This window comes from Ranitomeya variabilis, chromosome 1 (genome assembly GCF_051348905.1).
Source record: "Ranitomeya variabilis isolate aRanVar5 chromosome 1, aRanVar5.hap1, whole genome shotgun sequence".
Lineage (NCBI taxonomy): Eukaryota > Metazoa > Chordata > Amphibia > Anura > Dendrobatidae > Ranitomeya > Ranitomeya variabilis.
The window spans coordinates 1109513204-1109535930 of NC_135232.1; the positions used below are offsets into that span (position 1 = coordinate 1109513204).

General features: G+C 47.5%; 1 protein-coding gene across 1 annotated transcript in view; it reads left to right on the forward strand.

Annotated features, from left to right (window-relative positions):
- Window positions 1-22727, forward strand: part of RNF4 (ring finger protein 4) — a 56663-nt gene that overhangs the window by 12549 nt on the left and 21387 nt on the right. Inside the window, exons 3-7 of the mRNA XM_077280167.1 lie at window positions 6246-6263; window positions 6958-7081; window positions 8099-8200; window positions 13079-13232; window positions 14634-14682. Of these exons, the coding sequence (XP_077136282.1) occupies window positions 6246-6263; window positions 6958-7081; window positions 8099-8200; window positions 13079-13232; window positions 14634-14682 (447 nt within the window). The remainder of the gene's footprint in view (window positions 1-6245; window positions 6264-6957; window positions 7082-8098; window positions 8201-13078; window positions 13233-14633; window positions 14683-22727) is intronic.

Here is a 22727-nt window from a genome sequence, read left to right on the forward strand (position 1 = left end):
AGTTCTGGCAAAATGTAAGAAACCACTACATGAAAACCCTGTCATGAGCAGCCTAATCTCCAGACCTGAACCCCATTGAAAACCTCTGGAATGTAATCAAAAGGATGATGGATAGTCACAAGCCATCAAGCAAAGAAGAACTGCTTACATTTTTGCGCCAGAAGCAGTGTGAAAGACTGGTGGAAAGCATGCCAAGACGCATGAAAGCTGTGATTAAGGCTACTTTCACACACAGCATATTTGCTGCGTATTTTTACGCGCGCGTATTTTGCTGCTGCTTTACCTGCGTTTTTTTACGCAGGCAAAAAACGCAGCTGCTTTCACACACAGCGTTTTTTGCTGCGTTTTTTGCAGCTGCGTTTTTTTCAGCATTGTGTACTGAAAATAAAGTTTGTTTGAAAAAAAAAAAAGGGGAAAAAAAAAAAGTCATTGAGGTCATTTCCTGTCTTTATGACTCAGAATACAATACACACTGGAGTTAACATCATGTCGATTCTGCCAGCTGCAATGGCCTTGAGCCAAAGACGCCTCAGCAAGCGGAACAGACATCAGCTGGGGTTTACTAACCCCACTGTCACTAACCCCAGGTTACTAGGGCAGGCGTCAGTCAGACGCCCCCCCTCGTAACCCTGTACGGTAAGGGTATGTTCACACGATCCTGATTTCAATCCTTTTTTTTCAGGACAAAAACCGCAGCTCTTGGCAGAAAACGCAGGTGCGTTTTTGGTGCGTTTTTGATGCGGTTTTTAGTGCGGTTTTTTATGCAGTTTTCTCTGCAGATTGTCTGTGTTTGACACAAATAAAGCTTTAACTGCAGTGGGGGAAAAAAAAAAAGAAATGATGTCATTTCCTTGTCCAACCCTTTTCTTCTTCCATCCTCCATTTTGGGACTAAACACCAAAATGAGTGGACGTGTTTTGAATGACAGCGCTCCGCAGAGTGCTGAGCGTAGGCCGGATCACAGCCCGCGGATCCAGCTCTATCCAGCTATTTAAGTCTACGTTCACATTTGCGGTCTGCGCCGCAGCGTCGGGCGCCGCATGCGTCATGCGCCCCTATATTTAACATGGGGGCGCATGGACATGCGTCACACTTGCGTTTTGCGCCGCATGCGTCACTGCAGCGCACGTCCAAAATCAATCAAAAAAAGGACGCATGCGGCGCACAACGCAAATGTGAACATAGCCTAAGTGCCACGTATTTAAGTGCCACGTATTTAAGTGCCACGTATTTAAGTGCCACGTATTTAAGTGCCACGTATTTAAGTGCCACGTATTTAAGTGCCACGTATTTAAGTGCCACGTATTTAAGTGCCACGTATTTAAGTGCCACGTATTTAAGTGCCACGTATTTAAGTGCCACGTATTTAAGTGCCACGTATTTAAGTGCCACGTATTTAAGTGCCACGTATTTAAGTGCCACGTATTTAAGTGCCACGTATTTCTTTGCCACGTATCACGTATTTCAGTGCCACGTATTTCAGTGCCACGTATTTCAGTGCCACGTATTTCAGTGCCACGTGCCACGTATTTCAGTGCCACGTATTTCAGTGCCACGTATTTCAGTGCCACGTATTTCAGTGCCACGTATTTCAGTGCCACGTATTTCAGTGCCACGTGCCACGTATTTCAGTGCCACGTATCACGTATTTCAGTGCCACGTATTTCAGTGCCACGTATTTCAGTGCCACGTATTTCAGTGCCACGTATCACGTATTTCAGTGCCACGTATCAAAGTGCCACGTGCCACATATTTCAGTGCCACGTGTCACGTATCAAAGTGCCATGTGCCACATATTTCAGTGCCAAGTATTTAAGTGACACGTATCACGTATAAGTGCCACGTGTCACGTATTTAATTGCCACATATTTAAGTGCCACGTATCAAGATTTTCCATGGAGAACAGACACATCCAGAGATATGTCTGCTCTCCACGGCTGCAGCAACACTGACAGGAGCCATAGTTCCTGTCGGTGTGTCACCGCATGCGCGAGCGAGTTTACCGGCGGTCATTGACCCCGGCACTCTCGCTTAACGGCAGTGCTGCGTGGGAAAGTTCAACGCAGCTGTACTGCTGTTAACCGAGACGCCGGAGCCATTGAACTCCGGGACAGTACGCGATACACTGCTAGGAGCTTCGCTCCTGGCAGTGTATCGCCGGAGAGCAGGGGATCGGCGTGGGACACTCGTTTTATGGATTCTGCGGACAGGGAGTATGGATTTGGTTTATTATTTTTGGATTTTTTCCTGGAGGATCGAGGGCTTCACCTACAAGTGTGCTGTTGGTGAGTATATACTCTGTGTTATGTGTTGTATGTACTGTGTGTCATGTATGTGTATTGTGTGTAGGTGTTTTGTGTAACTTTACAATTGTGCTAAGTCGCCGGACACAGGGACAACTCTCCCATCCTAATACCGGATGGGAGTAGTAGTCCCATACGGCGACTTAGCACAATGGTGGCACTAGCGTCGCATGGGGACACACACACACACACACACACACACACACACACACACACACACACAGAAGGACTCCATGCTGCTTCACTGGGGGGCGGGGGCTTCCCTCTTCCTGTTCGACGTCACGTCCGGTCCTGGGTGTCAACCCCTCCGTACAAAGACGCCGACACCCAGGACAAAGGCGCTGTGTGTGGAAGGTAATATGGGGCCCTAGGGGGATACGCAGACACGCCGCTGCGTAAAGAATTGACATGTCAATTCTTTTTACGCCGGCGTGTTTGCAGACAAAAGCGCCGCGTTTTTTTGCGGTGTGTCTGAACGGCAAAGTGAATTTCTCATTCACTTTGCCGGCAGACGAAAATGACATTGCGCATTTTTGAAAAGCGCCCGCAAAATAGCGCTCAAAAATGCGCTATGTCTGAAAGTAGCCTAACAATCATGGTTATTGCACAAAATATTGATTTCTGAACTCTTCTAGAGTTAAAACATTAGTATTGTTGTTACTAAATGATTATGAACTTGTTTTCTTTGCATTATTTGAGGTCTGAAAGCACTGGGTTTTTTTTGTTTTTTTTTAGTTTTGACCATTTTTCCTTGTCAGAAAAAAAAAAAATTTATTGCTTGGAAATTCGGAGATGTGTTGCCAGAAGTTTATAGAATAAATGAACAATTAACATTTAACTCAAAAATATACCTATAAAGAGAGAAATCAGACAAACTGAACATTTTGCAGTGGTCTCTTAACTTTTGCCAGGGCTGTATAGCGTTACTCAATGTAAAGATGGCCGGACTGCTCAATTATTACCTTTAGCGGCCTCATTATTTCCTTATAGATGGTAAGCTCTTGGGTGCGGCGCCCTGGCTCAGTTTGTTACTCTGTAATGTCTGATATTCTTTGTATAATTACTTGTGAATTGTAAAGTTGTGCAGAATATATTATTTCTTCTCCTCCTACTTTTATCCACGTCCTCAGTCTTCCTCCTCATGTCGTTCTTCGAGTTTCTCCTTCTCTTTCCTCGAGTTTATTTTTCCACAAGCTAAAGCCCCTCTTTTTTCTTTTTAGTAAGAAGCCACACCCTTGATGAGCAAGGAGTAAATAAAATGGCAAAAAAACCACATTTATTATAGCAAATTTCACCAACCTTTTTTGCTTAATTAGAATCAATTTAGCTTGGTAAATTTCCCCCAATATTTATTTACTAGATGGTGGCTCGATTCTAACGCATCGGGTATTCTAGAATATGTATGTATGTATATAGCAGCCACATAGTATATAGCACAGGCCACGTAGTATATAGGAGGCATGTAGTATATAGCAGACAAACACTACGTGGCCTGTGCTATATACTATGTGGCTGCTATATACATAGATACATATTGTAGAATACCCGCCTCGTTAATACAGGCCACGCAGTATATAACAGTGGCCACGCAGTATATAACAGTGGCCACGCAGTATATAACAGTGGCCACGTACTATATAAGACAGCCCACGCACTATATAACACAGCCCACGCACTATATAACACAGCCCACGCACTATATAACACAGCCCACGCACTATATAACACAGCCCACGCACTATATAACACAGCCCACGCACTATATAACACAGCCCACGTACTATATAACACAGCCCACGTACTATATAACACAGCCCACGCAGTATATAGCAACCACGCAGTATATAGCACAGCCCCCGCAGTATATAACACTGGCCACGTAATATATAGCACAGCCCCCGCAGTATATAGCACAGCCCCCGCAGTATATAGCACAGCCCACGTAATATATAACACAGCCCACGCAGTATATAGCACAGCCCCACAGTATATAACACTGGCCACATAATATATAACACAGCCCATGCAGTATGTAGCAGCCACGCAGTATATAACATAGCCACGTTAGTATATAGCAGAGATGTAGTATATAACACAGCCCACGTAGTATATAGCAATGTGGGCACTATATGCGTGGTTAAAAAAAGACTTAAAATAAAAAATAAACATATACTCACCTTCCGAAGGCCCCTTGAAGTCCTGGCGCCTGTGTGCGGTGCACGCGGCAGCTTCAGGTCCCAGGGTTGGTATGAGCGCAGGACCTGTGATGACGTCGCGGTCACATGACCGTGACGTCATGGAAGGTCCTTCTCGCATAGCATTCTTGGCACCGGAACCTGCCGCTTGCACTGTTGAGGACAGCGGGCGACGTCGCAGAGTAAGAATAAGCATTTTTTATTATTATTATTATTATTATTATTTGTAACATTAGATCTTTTTACTATTGATGCTGCATACGCAGCATCAATAGTAAAAAGTTGGTCACAAAGGGTTAATAGCTGCGTAACCGGAGTGCTTTACACCGCGCTCCGGTAACGCTGGCATAACCCTGTGTGAGGGCTGACTGGAGGGGAGTATGGAACGGGCACTGACTGCGGGGAGGAAAGAGCAGCCATTTTGCCGCTGGACTGTGTCCGTCGCTGATTGGTCGTGGCAATGGTCGTGGGCGTTTTGCCACGACCAATCAGCGACTTGGATTTCCATGACAGACACAGGCTGCGACCAATGAATATCCGCGACGGACAGAAGGAGAGACGGAAGTGACCCTTAGACAATTATATAGTAGATTTATTTTTATAATATAGATTTGAAAACCATAGAAACAGTACTGGAACACACTGGCGCTACTTGCAAAAAAAGAGCCCAAGTGCTGCAGGTATTTAGGCAGATTTGTGCCCACTCTGCCAAGAAGCAAACAAACTAATAAAGGGTAAAATACTGCGCTACAAGGGTCTGAAAGTACGAGCAGCACCTTTCAGACCCTTGTAGCGCCGTATTTTACCCTTTATTAGATTTGAAAACCATGCCAATCCTGAGAATGAAGCTCTAAAATGTGAGCAACCGTGGATGTCCTCCTCTTTCATGACATGGATGTCCTCTTTCATGACATGGATGTCCACCTCTCCTTTCATGACATGGATGTCCTCCTCTTCTTTCATGACATGGATGTCCTCCTCTTCTTTTAAGACATGGATGTCCTCCTCTTCTTTCAAGACATGGATGTCCACCTCTTCTTTCATGACATGGATGTCCTCCTCTTCTTTCAAGACATGGATGTCCACCTCTTCTTCTTTCATGACATGGATGTCCACCTCTTCTTTCATGACATGGATGTCCACCTCTTCTTTCATGACATGGATGTCCTCCTCTTCTTTCATGACATGGATGTCCTCCTCTTCTTTCATGACATGGATGTCCACCTCTTCTTTCATGACATGGATGTCCACCTCTTCTTTCATGACATGGATGTCCACCTCTTCTTTCATGACATGGATGTCCACCTCTTCTTTCATGACATGGATGTCCACCTCTTCTTTCATGACATGGATGTCCACCTCTTCTTTCATGACATGGATGTCCACCTCTTCTTTCATGACATGGATGTCCTCCTCTTCTTTCATGACATGGATGTCCTCCTCTTCTTTCATGACATGGATGTCCTCCTCTTCTTTCATGACATGGATGTCCACCTCTTCTTTCATGACATGGATGTCCACCTCTTCTTTCATGACATGGATGTCCACCTCTTCTTTCATGACATGGATGTCCACCTCTTCTTTCATGACATGGATGTCCACCTCTCCTTTCCCACAGTTATTCTATAACCCCATTCTCGGGATCAGTGGGCATCCGGACTGATCCGTAAATCATTTTAGGATAGGTGATAACTTATCGTTCATGTGACATGTGGTTGTCTATAATGTTCCCCGTCTTCTCTTCCAGGTGTTGAAGATCATTCTCGTAAGATCTTGGACTTTTCTCTGTAGTTGTCACTCTGTGAGAAGCGCTGCACTCTGAAGAGCGGAGTCCTATTCTTTCTGCACTCTTTATGGTGTCTTTATCACTCTTTTGTGTCTAACTTGTTTTTGAAGACCACCATGAGCTCTGTAAGTATTATAGCGCGTGTCCTAGTGAAATATATAGTGACACAGAAAACTGAATGTAAATGTAGTGTATCATCAAGAACCCTCGACTGTAGAAACAACTAAGCCCATATGTAATTGGCAGCGTACAGTGACCGTGGTTGGCCTTGAAGTGGTGGAGGAGCTTGTGCTCCTGAGGTTTCCTTCCCTTGTGCTCCCCCAGGTCTCATATTTGATGAGGCTTTTCCCTTATGTTTATAACAAAGGGTAAAATATGGTTTTAATTCCTACCCATTCCCATGGCTGACCACGTAACTTATCAAAAGGCCATAAGGGGAGTCACCCTTAACTCTTTCTGCTCTCCACCATACTGTGGAACTTTTTTCATTGTAGAAAAAGATTGTCATAGAAGTTATCTGAAACTATACGGACAGTGTTCTTCCCAAGCTCTTGGTAAATAGGCAAAATGAAAACGTGACTGCATCTTGAGATGTTATTGTGGGAAATTCTATGCTTCAACTATTTCATTTTGCATTACCTCCTCCCCACTGTTAATTTTTTTTCCTTTTTAGGGTCAAAGAAAGCGTAAAACATCAGCCGTGGGTAAGTCACGATTGTCGCAGAGAAGGAGGAGAGGAGCGAGTACGACCAGCACAATGGCAGCAGTGACCGAACCCATCGAAGTAGAGGAAAGCGGTACATCCAGCTTACTAATCTCACATTTTTTAGGTTTTCTTCACATTTGATCAGTCTGATCTCCTTATAATACGCAAGTTGCTGTGGCGGCCTTTTCAGGAAACTTAAGTTAATGTGTTCTTCAGGCAGGAAAAGTGGAACTTTTGTATTAAGGCCCAATATACAGATTTAGTATAAAATCTGATTAAAGGGTATATCTGGGGCTATGGTTTTTTTGTTCCCAGCCCATGGGCTAAAATCTTAACCTGCAATCTCTCCCAGCTCAGAACAGTCACGGACCGCTCCTGCCGGCAAATTCTGCTGCTTACGGTTAAGGTACATCAACAGAACAGCTCCTTCTCTTGCACCCTGCTCTGTCATCGGGGCGTCACTGCTAACGTCCTGCTGATTGACATGTGGCTCCCCTCAGTTAGGCAGCGGGGAGCTGGCTGTCAGTTAGCATGACGTTAGCAGTGATGCCTGTCGACAGAGCGGAAGAGGAAGAGCTGCTCTGTTGACGTGAGGTCAAAGGAAGCCAGAGAATCGCCGCCTGAGCCGTGAGAGATTGTTGCAGGGCAGAACAGGCAGGTATTTAGCAACTACTTGCTGGTAAGTTTTTAGCCTCATGGACACTTTTTTTTCCTAATAACCTCCTTTTAAAAAAAATGGGAGGAAACCCCTTTAACTTCAGCTATAGACTTTGCTAACAGTGATGCAGTTACCGTGTACAGATCCCTACAATCCAGTCATTAGTTATTTCAGAAGGCCATTTTCTGAAAGGCTTAGGTTGAATTTTTTTGTGTGTTTCTCTGTTAAAAAAAAAAAAAAATAATAAAAAAATTATTTGTTTTTTAGCTTGGATGATAAAGCAGAAATTAGTCTACATAGTCTTTTCTGGCAATTGAAAACTTCAAGTGCATGACAACCTCTCGTGAAATAACTCAACTGAGTACATTTTACAGACTTTGCCACAAACCTTTGCGTCATAATAAGTGCGGTTACTTGGTTTTACACAACGTCATTTATCTCTTCGGACAGGAGAAGAAGTCGTTGACCTGACATGTGAGTCGTCATTGGAACCAGTGGTTGTCGACCTAACGCACAATATTGACCAAACGCTCAATGACTCGGTGGTTGTAAGTGCTCCCCTACTCACATACGCTGGACGGGCTAATTCTCACCTCTACTGTTAAGTTCCATCTTTATTGATGTTTTTTTTGGGGGGGTCTCTGAGTCTCATCCTCTTGGGAATAGTCAGCATATGAACAAAACAAATGTGACCCCTCCACATTACACCTACAGGAGCTTTTATGTCCTCCCATTCTACATCCATAGACATTAATATGGAGTTGGTCCTCCCTTTTTATTACGGCTAGAACAGCTTCCACTCTCTGGATGGTTCGCTACAAGATCTTGTAGACTTCTGTCCGTGGGAATTTTTGCCCCTTCATCCAGAAGAGCGTTTGTGAGGTCAGATCCTGGGGAGAGGACAGGCTCACAATCGTCGTTTTATTTGATCCCAAAGGTCCGGGATCTGTGCGGCCGGTCATGTTCTTCCACCAAACTCTCCCCTCCATGTCTGAATGGAGCTTGTGTACTGGGCGCAGTCATGGGGAACAGAACGGGTCTTCCTCAAACTGTTCCCACAAAGCTGGAGACTACAAATGTCTTATACTGAAGTATTAAGATTTCCCTTAATACTGGACTAGTCCTGAAAAACACCCCCTCCTCCAAATTGTACAGCGGGCACTGTGCCGTACGGCCGGGTAACGATCTCCTTGTGTTCACCAACCCCAGGCTCCTCTATCAGACGCTCTACAGCTAGGAAGCTCCTGGCAGGGGCACAATTTGTGTGGTGTGAGTGTTGGTGACTTTTCTGCCCTCAGCACTCGGCCCCCTGCACTGTAACGTTACGGGGTCTCCATTTTGTGGATGAGTTGCTGCGTTCCCTTACACTTCTCTATAAAGGGAATATTTAGGAGGAAGAAATGTCATGACCGGACTTGTTACATCGATGGCTCCTACAGGACCACACTGGGATCAGTGATCTCTGGACCACCGGCCATTCATTCCCGTTACTAAAGTCAGATGGCATGTCTGGGGGGGGCGGGTGTTATACACAGGGCGCGAGGGGCTGGATGTTCTACTCCAAGAGGGCGGCACGAGGGGCCAGATGTTATACACTAGGTGGGGCAAGGGTCCATATGCTATACACCGGAGGGGGGTGCAAGAGGCCAGATGTTATACATTGGGTGGGGTGACGGGCCAGATATTATACCCTAGGGAGCGGGGAAAGAGGGCGAAGGGTCCAGATGTTATACACCTGAGGTGAAGTGAGGGGCCAGATGTTATACACCTGAGGGGAAGCGAGGGGCCAGATGTTATACACCTGAGGGGAAGCGAGGGGCCAGATGTTATACACCTGAGGTGAAGTGAGGGGCCAGATGTTATACACCTGAGGGGAAGCGAGGGGCCAGATGTTATACACCTGACGTGGAGCGAGGGGCCAGATGTTATACACCTGAGGTGGAGCGAGGGGCCAGATGTTATACATCTGAGGTGGAGCGAGGGGCCAGATGTTATACATCTGAGGTGGAGCGAGGGGCCAGAAGTTATACACCTGAGGGGAAGCGAGGGGCCAGATGTTATACACCTGAGGGGAAGCGAGGGGCCAGATGTTATACACCTGAGGTGGAGCGAGGGGCCAGATGTTATACACCTGAGGTGGAGCGAGGGGCCAGATGTTAGACACCTGAGGTGGAGCGAGGGGCCAGATGTTAGACACCTGAGGTGGAGCGAGGGGCCAGATGTTAGACACCTGAGGTGGAGCGAGGGGCCAGATGTTAGACACCTGAGGTGGAGCGAGGGGCCAGATGTTATACACCTGAGGTGAAGCGAGGGGCCAGATGTTATACACCTGAGGGGAAGCGAGGGGCCAGATGTTATACACCTGAGGGGAAGCGAGGGGCCAGATGTTATACACCTGAGGGGAAGCGAGGGGCCAGATGTTATACCCTACGGAGCGGTGAAAGAGGGCAAGGGTCCAGATGTTATACACCTGAGGTGAAGCGAGGGGCCAGATATTATACCCTACGGAGCGGCGAAAGAGGGCAAGGGTCCAGATGTTATACACCTGAGGTGAAGCGAGGGGCCAGATGTTATACACCTGAGGTGAAGCGAGGGGCCAGATATTATACCCTACGGAGCGGCGAAAGAGGGCAAGGGTCCAGATGTTATATACCTGAGGTGAAGCGAGGGGCCAGATGTTATACACCTGAGGTGGAGCGAGGGGCCAGATGTTATACATCGGGTGGGGCGACGGGCCAGATGTTATACCCTAGGGAGCGGGGAAAGAGGGCAAGGGTCCAGATGTTATACACCTGAGGTGGAGCGAGGGGCCAGATGTTATACAGCTGAGGTGAAACGAGGGGCCAGATGTTATACACTGGGTGAGTGTGTGTGGCGGGATCACGTCCTAATACTTTTGTCTATCAATTGTATAAGGGGTTAATTTTGCGTCGCTGAGCCTGAAGTAATGATGTAAATAGTGGCTGTCATACAGACAACAACCTACGAGCCTGTACCCGTGCCATTACGTGTCCCCCATGGTGGGCGGTCGGTGGCGGCCCCCTCTCCGGCAGCCGTACTGGCAGTCCGATGAGCTGCAGATCTCTATTGTATTGACGATAAGATCGTATTTATGACTAATGTAACTTTTTTTTTTCCCCTCTGACATTTACCTTCTGAACATGTGAGCAGATTGTTGCAGGTGAGATTTCTTGTTCCACATATTATATTAATAGGAGGAATTGCATGATTTGTGTTAGTCGTGAGAAAATAAATAAGTACACCTTTTTGATTGCTCTAGTTTTACATATGAGAGGTCTTTAAAAGGTCATAATATCAGTTTAATGCAGCCTCCGTTAAACAACACATGGCAAATTACACCGTGCTATTATTCAATTTAGCAAAAACTGGCGATGTACGAGCTGTGGCTCCGAATCTGCAGCAGAATTCTCAGGTTTCTGCAGCGGGTCAGCAGTTTGCATTATCCCAGATCCACTTGTGGGTTAGTTCCTTATAATGAGGCTTATCCATGTGCCATTAACTGCGGTGATTTTATCTCCTTTGACCCCCTTTACAAGGGCTGTACTTGTACGATGATCGTCAGCAGCATGTTTATTGAGCAGGCTCCGGAGCTTAGCCTGCCACATTCCCAGCAGATGATTGCTGTGTTTTTCAGTCATCATCTGCCTCTTAACTGTTGCTGGTGGAGTGGAGCATTGCCTGCTTTTGTCAACCTGTTAGATGCTGCTGTCAATATCTGACAGCAGCATTTACAGCGCCAGTCAGCCCTCCCCATGGTTTGATTGTGGGCTGCTAAAGGGTTTGTTTTTTTACAAATTCCTGGATTTCTTTTTCATCACTTAAAGGGGTATTCCCATCTCCAAAATCCTTTCCCAATATATAGAAGGTATAATAATATGAAATACCTCCAGTTAGAAATGTAGTATAGTTCTTCTGATTCACTGTTGCTTACCCTATGTGCCGGGCTTTGCAGTAGCATACGCATCCATGGTTACGACCACTAACCACTGTCACTGAATGGTCGTAACCATGGATACCCAAGCTACTGCAATGCCCTGCAAATGGGGTAAACGGCAAAGGTTACCGGAAGAACTATACTTGCTACATGTCACTTACCCCATGTTCAAGGCATGCAGTAGCTTAGGTATCAATGGTTACAACCACTAACAACTAACATGCTACATGAGTGGTTGTAACCTTGGATACCTGAGCCACTTCAATGGTCATGCACATTTCCTAATATTATTGCTACAGCTTCTACATATTGGGATAGGATTTTGGAGATGGGAATACCCCTTTTTAAATTGTGTGTGTGTATGTATGTATGTGTGTGTGTATATATATGTGTATATGTATATATATATATATATATATATAATATATATATATATATATATATATATATATATATATATATATATATATATATATATATAGTTTAGTATCGCTGTAATTACTGATCTGGAGAACAATCATATTGGTGATGTTTACAGCACAATGTGCACCAATAAAATCAAAACCCCAAAAAATAATTCAGGATTTTTTTTTTATTTTCCACAATCTTTCAAGCACTTGGAATTTTCCCGTTTTTTAAGTACATCTCATGATAAAATGGATGGCGTCATTCAAAAGTACATCTCATTCCCCAAAAAAATAAGACTTGTGTGATCAGAAAATTAAAAGGTTATGGCTCTTGGAAGAAGATGAGGAAAAAGCAAAAGCCCAAAAATCTAAATTTGATTAGTCTTTAAAGGGTATATCCATGACTTTCTTAAAACCAAAAAATGTTCCTAAGCGCCAACAGGCAGGTAGTTGCTATTTATTTTCCTGTTGTGCATGGCACTGTTCTTTGCTGGCACAGAGCAGTCACAGACCACTCCTGCCAGTGATTCAGCTGCCTCTGCTGACTTCATGTTGACAGAGCGGAGGTTCCTGTTCCGCTCCGCTCTGTTGACAGGGCGGCCTTCCGATGTCTTTCTGATAGACAGCGGGAATCCAGCTACCTAACTGGAGGAGCCCATTGTCAATCAAAATGACATTTGAAGTCACTCGTTAACGGGCAGAGCGGAATGGAAAAGAAGCCTACATTCAGCAGAGGCAGCTGAATCGCCGGCAGGAGCTGTCAGTGACTGCTCTGTGGCGGGGAAGAACGGCTCCATCCACAACTGGCAGGTAGGTAAGTAGTAACTACCTGCCTGTTAGTACTTAGGCACATTTTTGTTGTTTTTCAGAAAGTTTGATATACCCTTGAGGTTATTCAGTCCTAGGTGTTATATTTGGTGGTCTTACTAGGCTCTGCTGGGCTGACAGTTTAGACCCTTCCCTGTTTGTCAAGCATCTTAGATGCTATTGAGAGCAGCATCTGAGGGTTTGTTTTATTCCCCAAGAGAAGAATGATCCCATGAATCTAATGAGATTTCTGTATTCCAGAGCAGTCAAGTCATCGGAGGAGGAACGCCGGCCGCACCACCGCCCAGTCGACCAGCTGTATATTAAGCAGCGATGACGAGGATTCATTAGACAATGATATATTGGCAGGCAGAAGATCCAGCAATCTCCCTCCTACAATGCATACCACCTCAAGGTATAAGCTGCTGTCATCATGTCCTAGATGCTGCATATGGCTTAGTGTTATTATTCTCCCACCCAGCCACTAAAGAAAAACAAAAATCCTCTGCTTTGTTCAGAAAAATAAAAAGTAAAGTTAATTTATAAGTTGATAAAATATACAGAAACTTTGTAATTACTTTATTTTGAGTTACGTTCTGTATTACACTCTAGAGCTGTATTCACAATTCTGCCTGATAGCTATTGCAGATCTGTAGGAAAGGTGAAATCCAGGCACAAGACGTTATTCCTAGTGATGAGTGAGCGTGCTCGGATAAGGTGTTATCCGAGCACACTTGTGTCCTAATTGAGTATTTTCGGCGAGCTCGAAAAAAATGCTTGAGTCGCCTCGGCTGTTCGACAGACACAACACATGCCGGGATTTCCTGACAGACCATCCCTTCATGTGTTGTGGCTGTCGAGCTTTTTTTTTTTTTTTTTTTTGAGGTCACCGAAAATTCTCGATTAGGACTCGAAAGTGCTCGGATAACACCTTATCCGAGCAGTCTCGCTCATCACTAGTTATTACCTATCCACACGAAGGGAGCTAACTTCTAGGTCGAAGGGTCTCTCTGACCACCATTGAGATGCCCACCAATTGCCAGAGCTTGAGGTGCCTTCTCCACTGCTAATCCATTCATTCTCTGTGAGTGGCGGAGAAAGCCATCTACCTGTACTTGATTTCACTTTTTCAAGCGCCTTTGGTTAGTACTTCTCGCAGGACACATGACCAGTTGTCTCAGGCAAACGACCCTTTTATGCCGTCAACATATGGCCTGCCCCAAATTAAGACGTTCATCCCTACTGAGTGGAATGATGCAATTCTTCTCCCGTTCTAAAAAAAAAATGGACACATAGCATTCAGCAGATGGATCCCTCAGTAATGAATGGATCTGTTTCCGGTGATAATTGTTATACAATTGGGCTGAGCTTTCCAAAGAAGAGAAGCGACACAGGAGAAGTCTCGGATACTGAAGTCTTAGGTGATTATTGGGGTTGTCCAAGAGTATGATATTGATAATCGATCCTTAGGATGCTTTATTAACATCAGGTCTGCAGTGTTTTGATGCCCGGTAGCCCCACCACCAACCAGGTACCGTGCATAATGGCTATTCTCTGCTACTTCAGCTTATCGCCTATTGAGGCAAATGAGTGTTGAGCTGCAGTACCTGGGAACGGCCCCTACTCTGTGCTGTTCTAGATCAATACACCTGCAAACATCTGATCGCTAGGGGTACATGATGTCAGATCCCCGCCGATCCGGCATCCTGAAGAAGACCTGGGCAATGATGGGACAGCAGGCAGTCTTTAGTGTGGACTACTAGTTGTGACATGCGTATTTTGATCTGGTTTAGTGACTTGTTCTTTGTTTCTACAGATCGTCTGGGAGCGTGACTTGTCCAATTTGCATGGATGGTTACTCAGAGGTGCGTTTTGCTGTTTAAAGCATTGTCTTACTCAATTCTGAAGTGTTCGGCATGACTGCAATTATTGGGAATAACCTTCACATGATGCACCTCTGTAACCCACCAGCCGGTAGTGTTGGTAGGATTGTGATGTAGTTTGCACAAAGGAAACTATGCGGATTCTGATGCATCTATGAGCCATAATCCAGGTGGATAACAAAACCAATAATATAGGATTACATACAGTTAGGTCCATATATATTTGGACAGAGACAACATTTTTCCAATTTTGGTTATAAACATTACCACAATGATTTTTAAACAAAACAATTCAGATGCAGTTGAAGTTCAGACTTTCAGCTTTCATTTGAGGGTATCCACATTAAAATTGGATGAAGATTTTAGGAGTTTCAGCTCCTTAACATGTGCCACCCTCTTTACTCTGTCGCCTCATTGGGGGACACAGGACCATGGGTGTTATGCTGCTGTCCACTAGGAGGCGACACTATGCATAATCTGAAAAAGATTAACTGTGGCTCCTCCTGTGCAGTATACACCCTTCTCCAGTTTTTGCTTAGTGTCGCAAAGGAGGCACACCTAAAGATTTTTACTCCGTTTCCCGTTTTCCGACGGCATTACAGATGAAGAAAAGAGGGTCTCCTGTGAGACCCCCGGCATGGCTCCTTCCTCGGCCCCCTATTATGGGGTGCCCAGTTGAAGTTGAGATGGCTATTCCCCATGCTGCTCCTTCCCCAACCTCTCGGGTGTTGGTTCGAAGTCGAGACCCCCCTCCTTCCCCAATTCCTTTTGGTTTCTGGGTTGAGGTCGAGGCGAGGATAAAGCCCCCTGAAGGTGTGACAAAAGCACCCTCCCTATCCCCCTCTGGGGGTATTAGGTTGAGACACCTCAGGTAAGGCCTGTACAGGCAGCATCCTACAGCTCCCAGCAATGGGCCAGCACACTGCGCCTGCATCCAGGGACCCCAGCCCAGCTGCGGGCTCCTGTTGGGGCCGGGGGGAGTGCAGGCAGGCATGGCACATACAGACACAGGGCTCCCTGCGTCCCTGTCTCTGCGGCATCACCAGCTCTATACTGCCTCAGGGGGACCACCAGCCGGGCTCCCCCTTCCGCTTATAGCCCCACCGCCATCCTGCCTTCAAATCCGGAGGGGTCCGGTTCAGATCCGACCCCCTCCCGGACTTTCGCGCCGGCCTGGAGCCCTTCTGGGCCTCAGGCATCTAATTTAGGCCCCGACTTCGGCCTAGCTGAAGCAGCAGCCTCCTCTCCGCCCCCCGGCCCGCCCCCCAGATGACAAATATGACACTCTACAGTGTCATACAAGGGGCGGATCGAGACAGAAAGGGCGGGTTTTTTATAGCCTTGCCGCCTTTTTCCAGCTCTCCGCCCCCTTCTCCTCTCTCCTCTGTCTCTGCAGCCATTTTCGGCTGCAGATTAACCCTGCATCTCCCGGTCTGCAGGACCAGGCAGCCAGTCTCCGGGGGGCACAGGACTGTGGATTTTCGGCGCTGGACCTCGGAGCACACTGGTGGGGTAAGATCACAGCTGGGTTATCTTTACTCAGCTGTGAATCCATATTACCTATAAGGCTCCCCTGTAGGTTCTCTACCCCTGTAAGGTCCATCTGCTGGCAGCACTTCTGCACTCTGTGCACTATGCCGGGCTCAAGGTCCAAGAGAACCAGGCAGAACTGCTATTATGCATTCTGCACAGCCTGCGGGACCGCTCTACCCAGTAGTAGCATGTACCCGCATTGTCAGAACTGTATACAAACTACTGTGTCACAGCCTCAAGAAGCCCCTGCCAATGCCTCGGTGTCTAATGCCACACCGGAATGGGCTACTCAGTTATCGCAATCTATGACGCAGTCTATAGATAACCTAACTTCCACATTGCTTCAGGCTCTGCAGGGTCATGCCCCGGCTATGACCGTTACCCAACAACGGGAGAGCTTGACTCAGGAACAAGATGCCCCTGGCACATCCACGTCTAGGTCAGGACGCAAGCGGATCCATAGATCAAGTCCATCTGCGTCATCCCATAGCACACGGTCATCCCCCTCTAGGGAGAGACACCGTTGCTCCAGGTCATCTAGACCGTCCCATTCCAGGGACAGACAATGCAGATCTCCGCAATCCCCAACCAGAGAAGGCCTCCTCCCCAGCTCACCCAGCAGGGGACGCCTCAGTGATACACAGAATTCGGAAGGCATCTGCGACACTGACTCAGACAGAGAAACTGAGGGATCCCTGATCCCAATCCCTCCTAGCAATACAGCGCTAGTTGAGGACATAATATCGTCCATCCATCGGGTGCTGGACATTTCTGATCCGCCACCAGAGGCCCCAGAACATCAGATTTCCTTTGAAGGACCTCTGAAGCCGCCTAAGGTTTTTTTCTAACCACCCAGAGTTTAAGGCGATCCTTAAAAAACAGCTCTCACAGCCTGAGAAAAAATTCGCTAATCGCAAATATCTGGAGGCGAGGTACCCCTTCCCACAGAAGGACACCAAGGAATGGACAGATCCACCTGAAGTGGATCCCCCAGTCTCCAGGCTAGCAGCACAGACCCTCCTTTCACTGCCAGATAGCTCAACCCTAAGGGACGCAGCAGACCGGCAGGTAGAACGCATGGCTCGTTCAATTTTCGAGGCTGCAGGGGCATCCCTGGCTCCCGCGTTCGCCTCAGTTTGGGCTGCCAAGGCCATCCTGGCCTGGGCAAACAATTTACAAGCCTTCCAAGCATCCGCTCCTGAACTGTCGGACCAAGCGGTTCAAATTGCTGTTGTAGCAGATTACATGCTCCATGCAGCTCTGGATTCAGCAAGGGGAGTCGCGGGGATAGCATCAAACGCCATCACGATTCGGCGTATCCTCTGGCTGCGGGAATGGAAAGCGGACGCAGCCTCAAAGAAGTCCCTCACGCACCTCCCCTACCTCAGTGGGAGACTTTTCGGTGAACAGTTGGACACTATGATATCCAACGCCACAGGGGGTAAGAGTACTTCTCTTCCCCAACTGAAACCTAAACGCACTTACAAGAAGCGTAATCAAACTCGATTCCGATCCTTTCGGAATTCCTCCGGCTGGTCCGTCTCGCGTCCAGTACAAAATCGTAACCGTTCCCCACGCAGGGACAACTCACGATCGACGCAAAGGTCGGACAAGACCTGGCAGTCAAAAGCCGGCCAGTCTAAGCCCAGAGGAGGAAAATCTCAGACCTTCTCCTCCTCATGACTCACGGACTCCGGAAGACACCACACCAGTAGGCGGCCGACTTTTGCTCTTTCATCAAGTCTGGCTGCCTATTACAGAAGACAGGTGGGTCACGGAACTAGTGTCTTCCGGATACAAAATAGACTTCACCTCCAACCCACCGGACCGGTTCTTCCTCTCTGTCCCCCCAAAACCGCCAGCCAAGGCTCGAGCCTACCACCAAGCGGTCTCCTCGCTTTGTCAATCAGGAGTCATAGTACCGGTACCCACGACCGACCGTTTCCGAGGGTTCTACTCCAATCTGTTCGTAGTTCCCAAGAAAGGAGGCAGTGTACGGCCCATACTAGACCTAAAACAGCTCAACAAATATGTACGGGTCCGTCATTTCCGCATGGAGTCCCTTCGGTCCATCATTGCGTCCATGGAGAAGGGAGAATATCTCGCCTCCATAGACATACAAGACGCATACCTGCATATACCCATTGCACCTGCCCATCAGAGGTTTCTCAGGTTCGCAATAGGCCAGGACCACTACCAATTCGTGGCTCTCCCCTTTGGACTCGCCACGGCTCCCAGAGTGTTCACCAAGGTCATGGCAGCCACCATGGACGTCCTGCCCTCCAGAGGCATAGTAGTCGTTCCATACCTGGACGATCTACTCATCAAGGCTCCCACCTTCAAGGACTGCGAGCTCAGCGTCTCAATCACAACCGATACTCTCAGTCGCATGGGCTGGTTAATCAATCTACAAAAGTCATCACCAACCCCGAGTCAGTCCCTGACCTTCCTGGGAATGTTATTCAACACCTCCAGGGGTCTAGTGCTCCTTCCCAAGGACAAGGCACTGGCTCTCCGACTAGCAGTTCGCACCCTCCTCCGCAAACCCCCTCGATCTCTCCGGTTTGCCATGAGAGTTCTCGGCAAGATGGCAGCGGCAATAGAAGCTGTCCCATTTGCCCAGTTTCACCTCAGACCTCTCCAACTAGCCATTCTCAAGTCCTGGGACAGGAATCCCTTTTCTCTCGACAGGGAGTTCCAGCTAACGTCGTCAACCAGGAGGTCCCTGCACTGGTGGCTCAAGCCAACCTCGCTAGCAAAGGGGAAATCCTTTCTCTCAGGTCAATGGAAGGTCCTGACCACCGACGCGAGCCTGACGGGTTGGGGTGCGGTGCACCTACACCACAGGGCACAGGGCAAGTGGTCCCCAGCGGAAGCGACCATGCCCATCAACATCCTGGAAATTCGTGCCATCCTACTGGCATTGAGGGCCTTCCATCACTTACTGGCAGCCTCTCACATCAGGATACAGTCGGACAATGCCACGACTGTGGCATATGTGAATCATCAAGGGGGGACCCGCAGTACCCAGGCGATGCGGGAAGTGTCACATATCCTCCGCTGGGCGGAGGACACAGGGTCGGTTCTTTCGGCGGTCCACATTCCAGGTGTGGACAACTGGGAAGCAGACTTCCTCAGCCGACAAGGAATAGACTCGGGAGAGTGGTCTCTCCATCCCGAAATTTTTCAACAGATCTGTCTCCGCTGGGGGACCCCGGATGTGGACCTAATGGCATCCCATTTCAATGCCAAGGTCTCCAACTTCATTGCCAGAACACTTGATCCGCGGTCGCTCGGAGCAGACGCTCTGGTTCAGGACTGGACCCAGTTCCAGCTTCTGTACATTTTTCCACCTCTCCCCCTGATATCCAGAGTGGTGAGGAAGATCAAACAAGAGGGAGTTCCAACCATCCTCATTGCACCAGACTGGCCCAGACGCACATGGTACGCCGACATCGTACAACTCACAGCAGACGCCCCTTGGCGTCTCCCCGACCGCCACGATCTTCTATCACAAGGGCCGTTCTACCACCAGAACTCAGGGGCTCTCAATTTGACGGCGTGGCCCTTGAGACCTGGGTTCTAACCCAGGCAGGGCTCTCGGCAGATGTCATTGGAACCATGATCAGAGCACGGAAACCAGCCTCTGCCAAGATTTATTACCGTACCTGGAAAGCTTTCTTTACCTGGTGCGAATCTCGTGGCCAGATCCCACTCCCTTATTCCATACCCAAAGTACTTGTTTTTCTCCAATCGGGTCTGGAGGCCAGGCTGTCCTTGGGCTCGCTTAAGAGCCAGGTGTCAGCCCTCTCAGTGCTTTTCCAAAGGCGCATTGCTACCAAGCCGCAAGTAAGGACTTTCCTTCAGGGGGTTTCCCGATTGGTTCCCCCCTACAGACGACCACTAGAAACGTGGGACCTCAACCTGGTCCTGACAGCATTGCAGGAACCACCCTTCGAACCTCTTAAGGAGGTCCCGCTCCGCCTTCTTTCCCAGAAGGTGGTTTTTCCTGGTGGCAATCACCTCGCTACGCAGGGTGTCTGAACTGACAGCACTTTCCTGCAGACGGCCTTTCCTGGCATTTCACCAGGACAAGGTAGTTCTTCGTACGGTCCCATCCTTCCTCCCGAAGGTTGTGTCCGACTTCCACCTCAATGAGGAAATTTCACTACCATCCCTTTGTCCGGTTCCGGTTCATAGAGTGGAGAAGGCTCTGCATACGCTTGACCTTGTCAGGGCTTTGCGTATATACGTGTCTAGGACTGCGTCCTTCCGGAGGTCTGATTCCCTTTTCCTCCTTCCGGAAGGCGGCCACAAGGGTATGCCAGCTTCCAAAGCTACTCTTGCCAGGTGGATCAAATCCACCATACAAGAGGCGTATCGCCTTAAGAATTCTCCTCTTCCAGCCGGCATTACGGCACACTCTACACGGGCGGTAGGGGCCTCCTGGGCCATTCGGCACCAGGCTTCGGCACAACAAGTGTGTAAGGCGGCCACTTGGACTAGCTTACACACGTTTACTAAACACTACAGGGTTCATACCCAGTCCTCAGCGGACGCGAGCCTGGGTAGACGTGTCCTGCAGGCGGCGGTGCCCTAAGTGTACGGGCCTGTCTGCACAATATTCGTCCATTGCTTCCCACCCAGGGACTGCTTTAGGACGTCCCATGGTCCTGTGTCCCCCAATGAGGCGACAGAGTAAAGGAGATTTTTGTGTACTCACCGTAAAATCTCTTTCTCTTAGCCTCTAATTGGGGGACACAGCTCCCACCCTGTTGCCCTTTCCGGGCTGTTGTAACTGTTGAGTTCTCATATTGTTTCTTGAGCTCGTACATAGTTGCCTTCTTACAGGCATAATTATGTTATTCATGTTACGTTCCTCCTACTGCTTTTGCACAAAACTGGAGAAGGCTGATGCCGTCCAGGGGTGTATACTGCACAGGAGGAGCCACAGTTAATCTTTTTCAGATTATGCATAGTGTCGCCTCCTAGTGGACAGCAGCATAACACCCATGGTCCTGTGTCCCCCAATTAGAGGCTAAGAGAAAGAGATTTTACGGTGAGTACACAAAAATCTCCTTTTTAAAGGGACCAAAAGTAATTGGACAGATTCAATAATTTTAAATAAAATGTTCATTTTTAGTACTTGGTTGAAAACCCTTTGTTGGCAATGACTGCCTGAAGTCTTGAACTCATGGACATCACCAGACGCTGTGTTTCCTCCTTTTTGATGCTCTGCCAGGCCTTCACTGCGGTGGTTTTCAGTTGCTGTTTGTTTGTGGGCCTTTCTGTCTGAAGTTTAGTCTTTAACAAGTGAAATGCTGCTCAATTGGGTTGAGATCAGGTGACTGACTTGGCCATTCAAGAATATTCCACTCCTTTGCTTTAATAAACTCCTGGGTTGCTTTGTCTTTATGTTTTGAGTCATTGTCCATCTGTAGTATGAAACGACGACCAATCACATTGGCTGCATTTGGCTGGATCTGAGCACACAGTATGGCGGCTCTGAATACCTCAGAATTCATTTGGCTGCTTCTGTCCTGTGTCAAATCATCAATAAACACTAGTGACCCAGTGCCACTGGCAGCCATGCATGCCCAAGCCATCACACTGCCTCCGCCGGGTTTTACAGATGATGTGGTATGCTTTGGATCATGAGCTGTACCAAGCTTTCGCCATACTTTTCTCTTTGCATCATTCTGGTAGAGGTTGATCTTGGTTTCATCTGTCCAAAGAATGTTCTTCCAGAACTGTGCTGGCTTTTTTAGATGTTTTTTAGCAAAGTCCAGTCTAGCTTTTTTATTCGTGATGCTTATGAGTGGCTTGCACCGTGCAGTGAACCCTCTGTAGTTACTTTCATGCAGTCTTCTCTTTATGGTAGATTTGGATATTGATACGCCTACCTCCTGGAGAGTGTTGGTCACTTGGTTGGCTGTTGTGAAGGGGTTTCTCTTCACCATGGAGATTATTCTGCGATCATCCACCACTGTTGTCTTCCGTGGGCGCCCAGGTCTTTTTGCATTGATGAGTTCACCAGTGCTTTCTTTCTTTGTGAGGATGTACCAAACTGTAGATTTTGCCACTCCTAATATTGTAGCAATTTCTTGGATGGGTTTTTCTCTTTTCGCAGCTTAAGGATGGCTTGCTTCACTTGCATGGAGAGCTCCTTTGACCGCATGTTTACTTCACAGCAAAACCTTCCAAATGCAAGCACCACACTTCAAATCAACTCCAGGCCTTTTATCTGCTTAATTGAGAATGACATTACGAAGGGATTGCCCACATCTGTCCATGAAATAGCCTTGGAGTCAATTGTCCAATTACTTTTGGTCCCTTTAAAAACAGGGTGGCACATGTTAAGGAGCTGAAACTCCTAAACCCTTCATCCAATTTTAATGTGGATACCTTCAAATGAAAGCTGAAAGTCTGAACTTCAACTGCATCTGAATTGTTTTGTTTAAAATTCATTGTGGTAACGTCTATAACCAAAATTA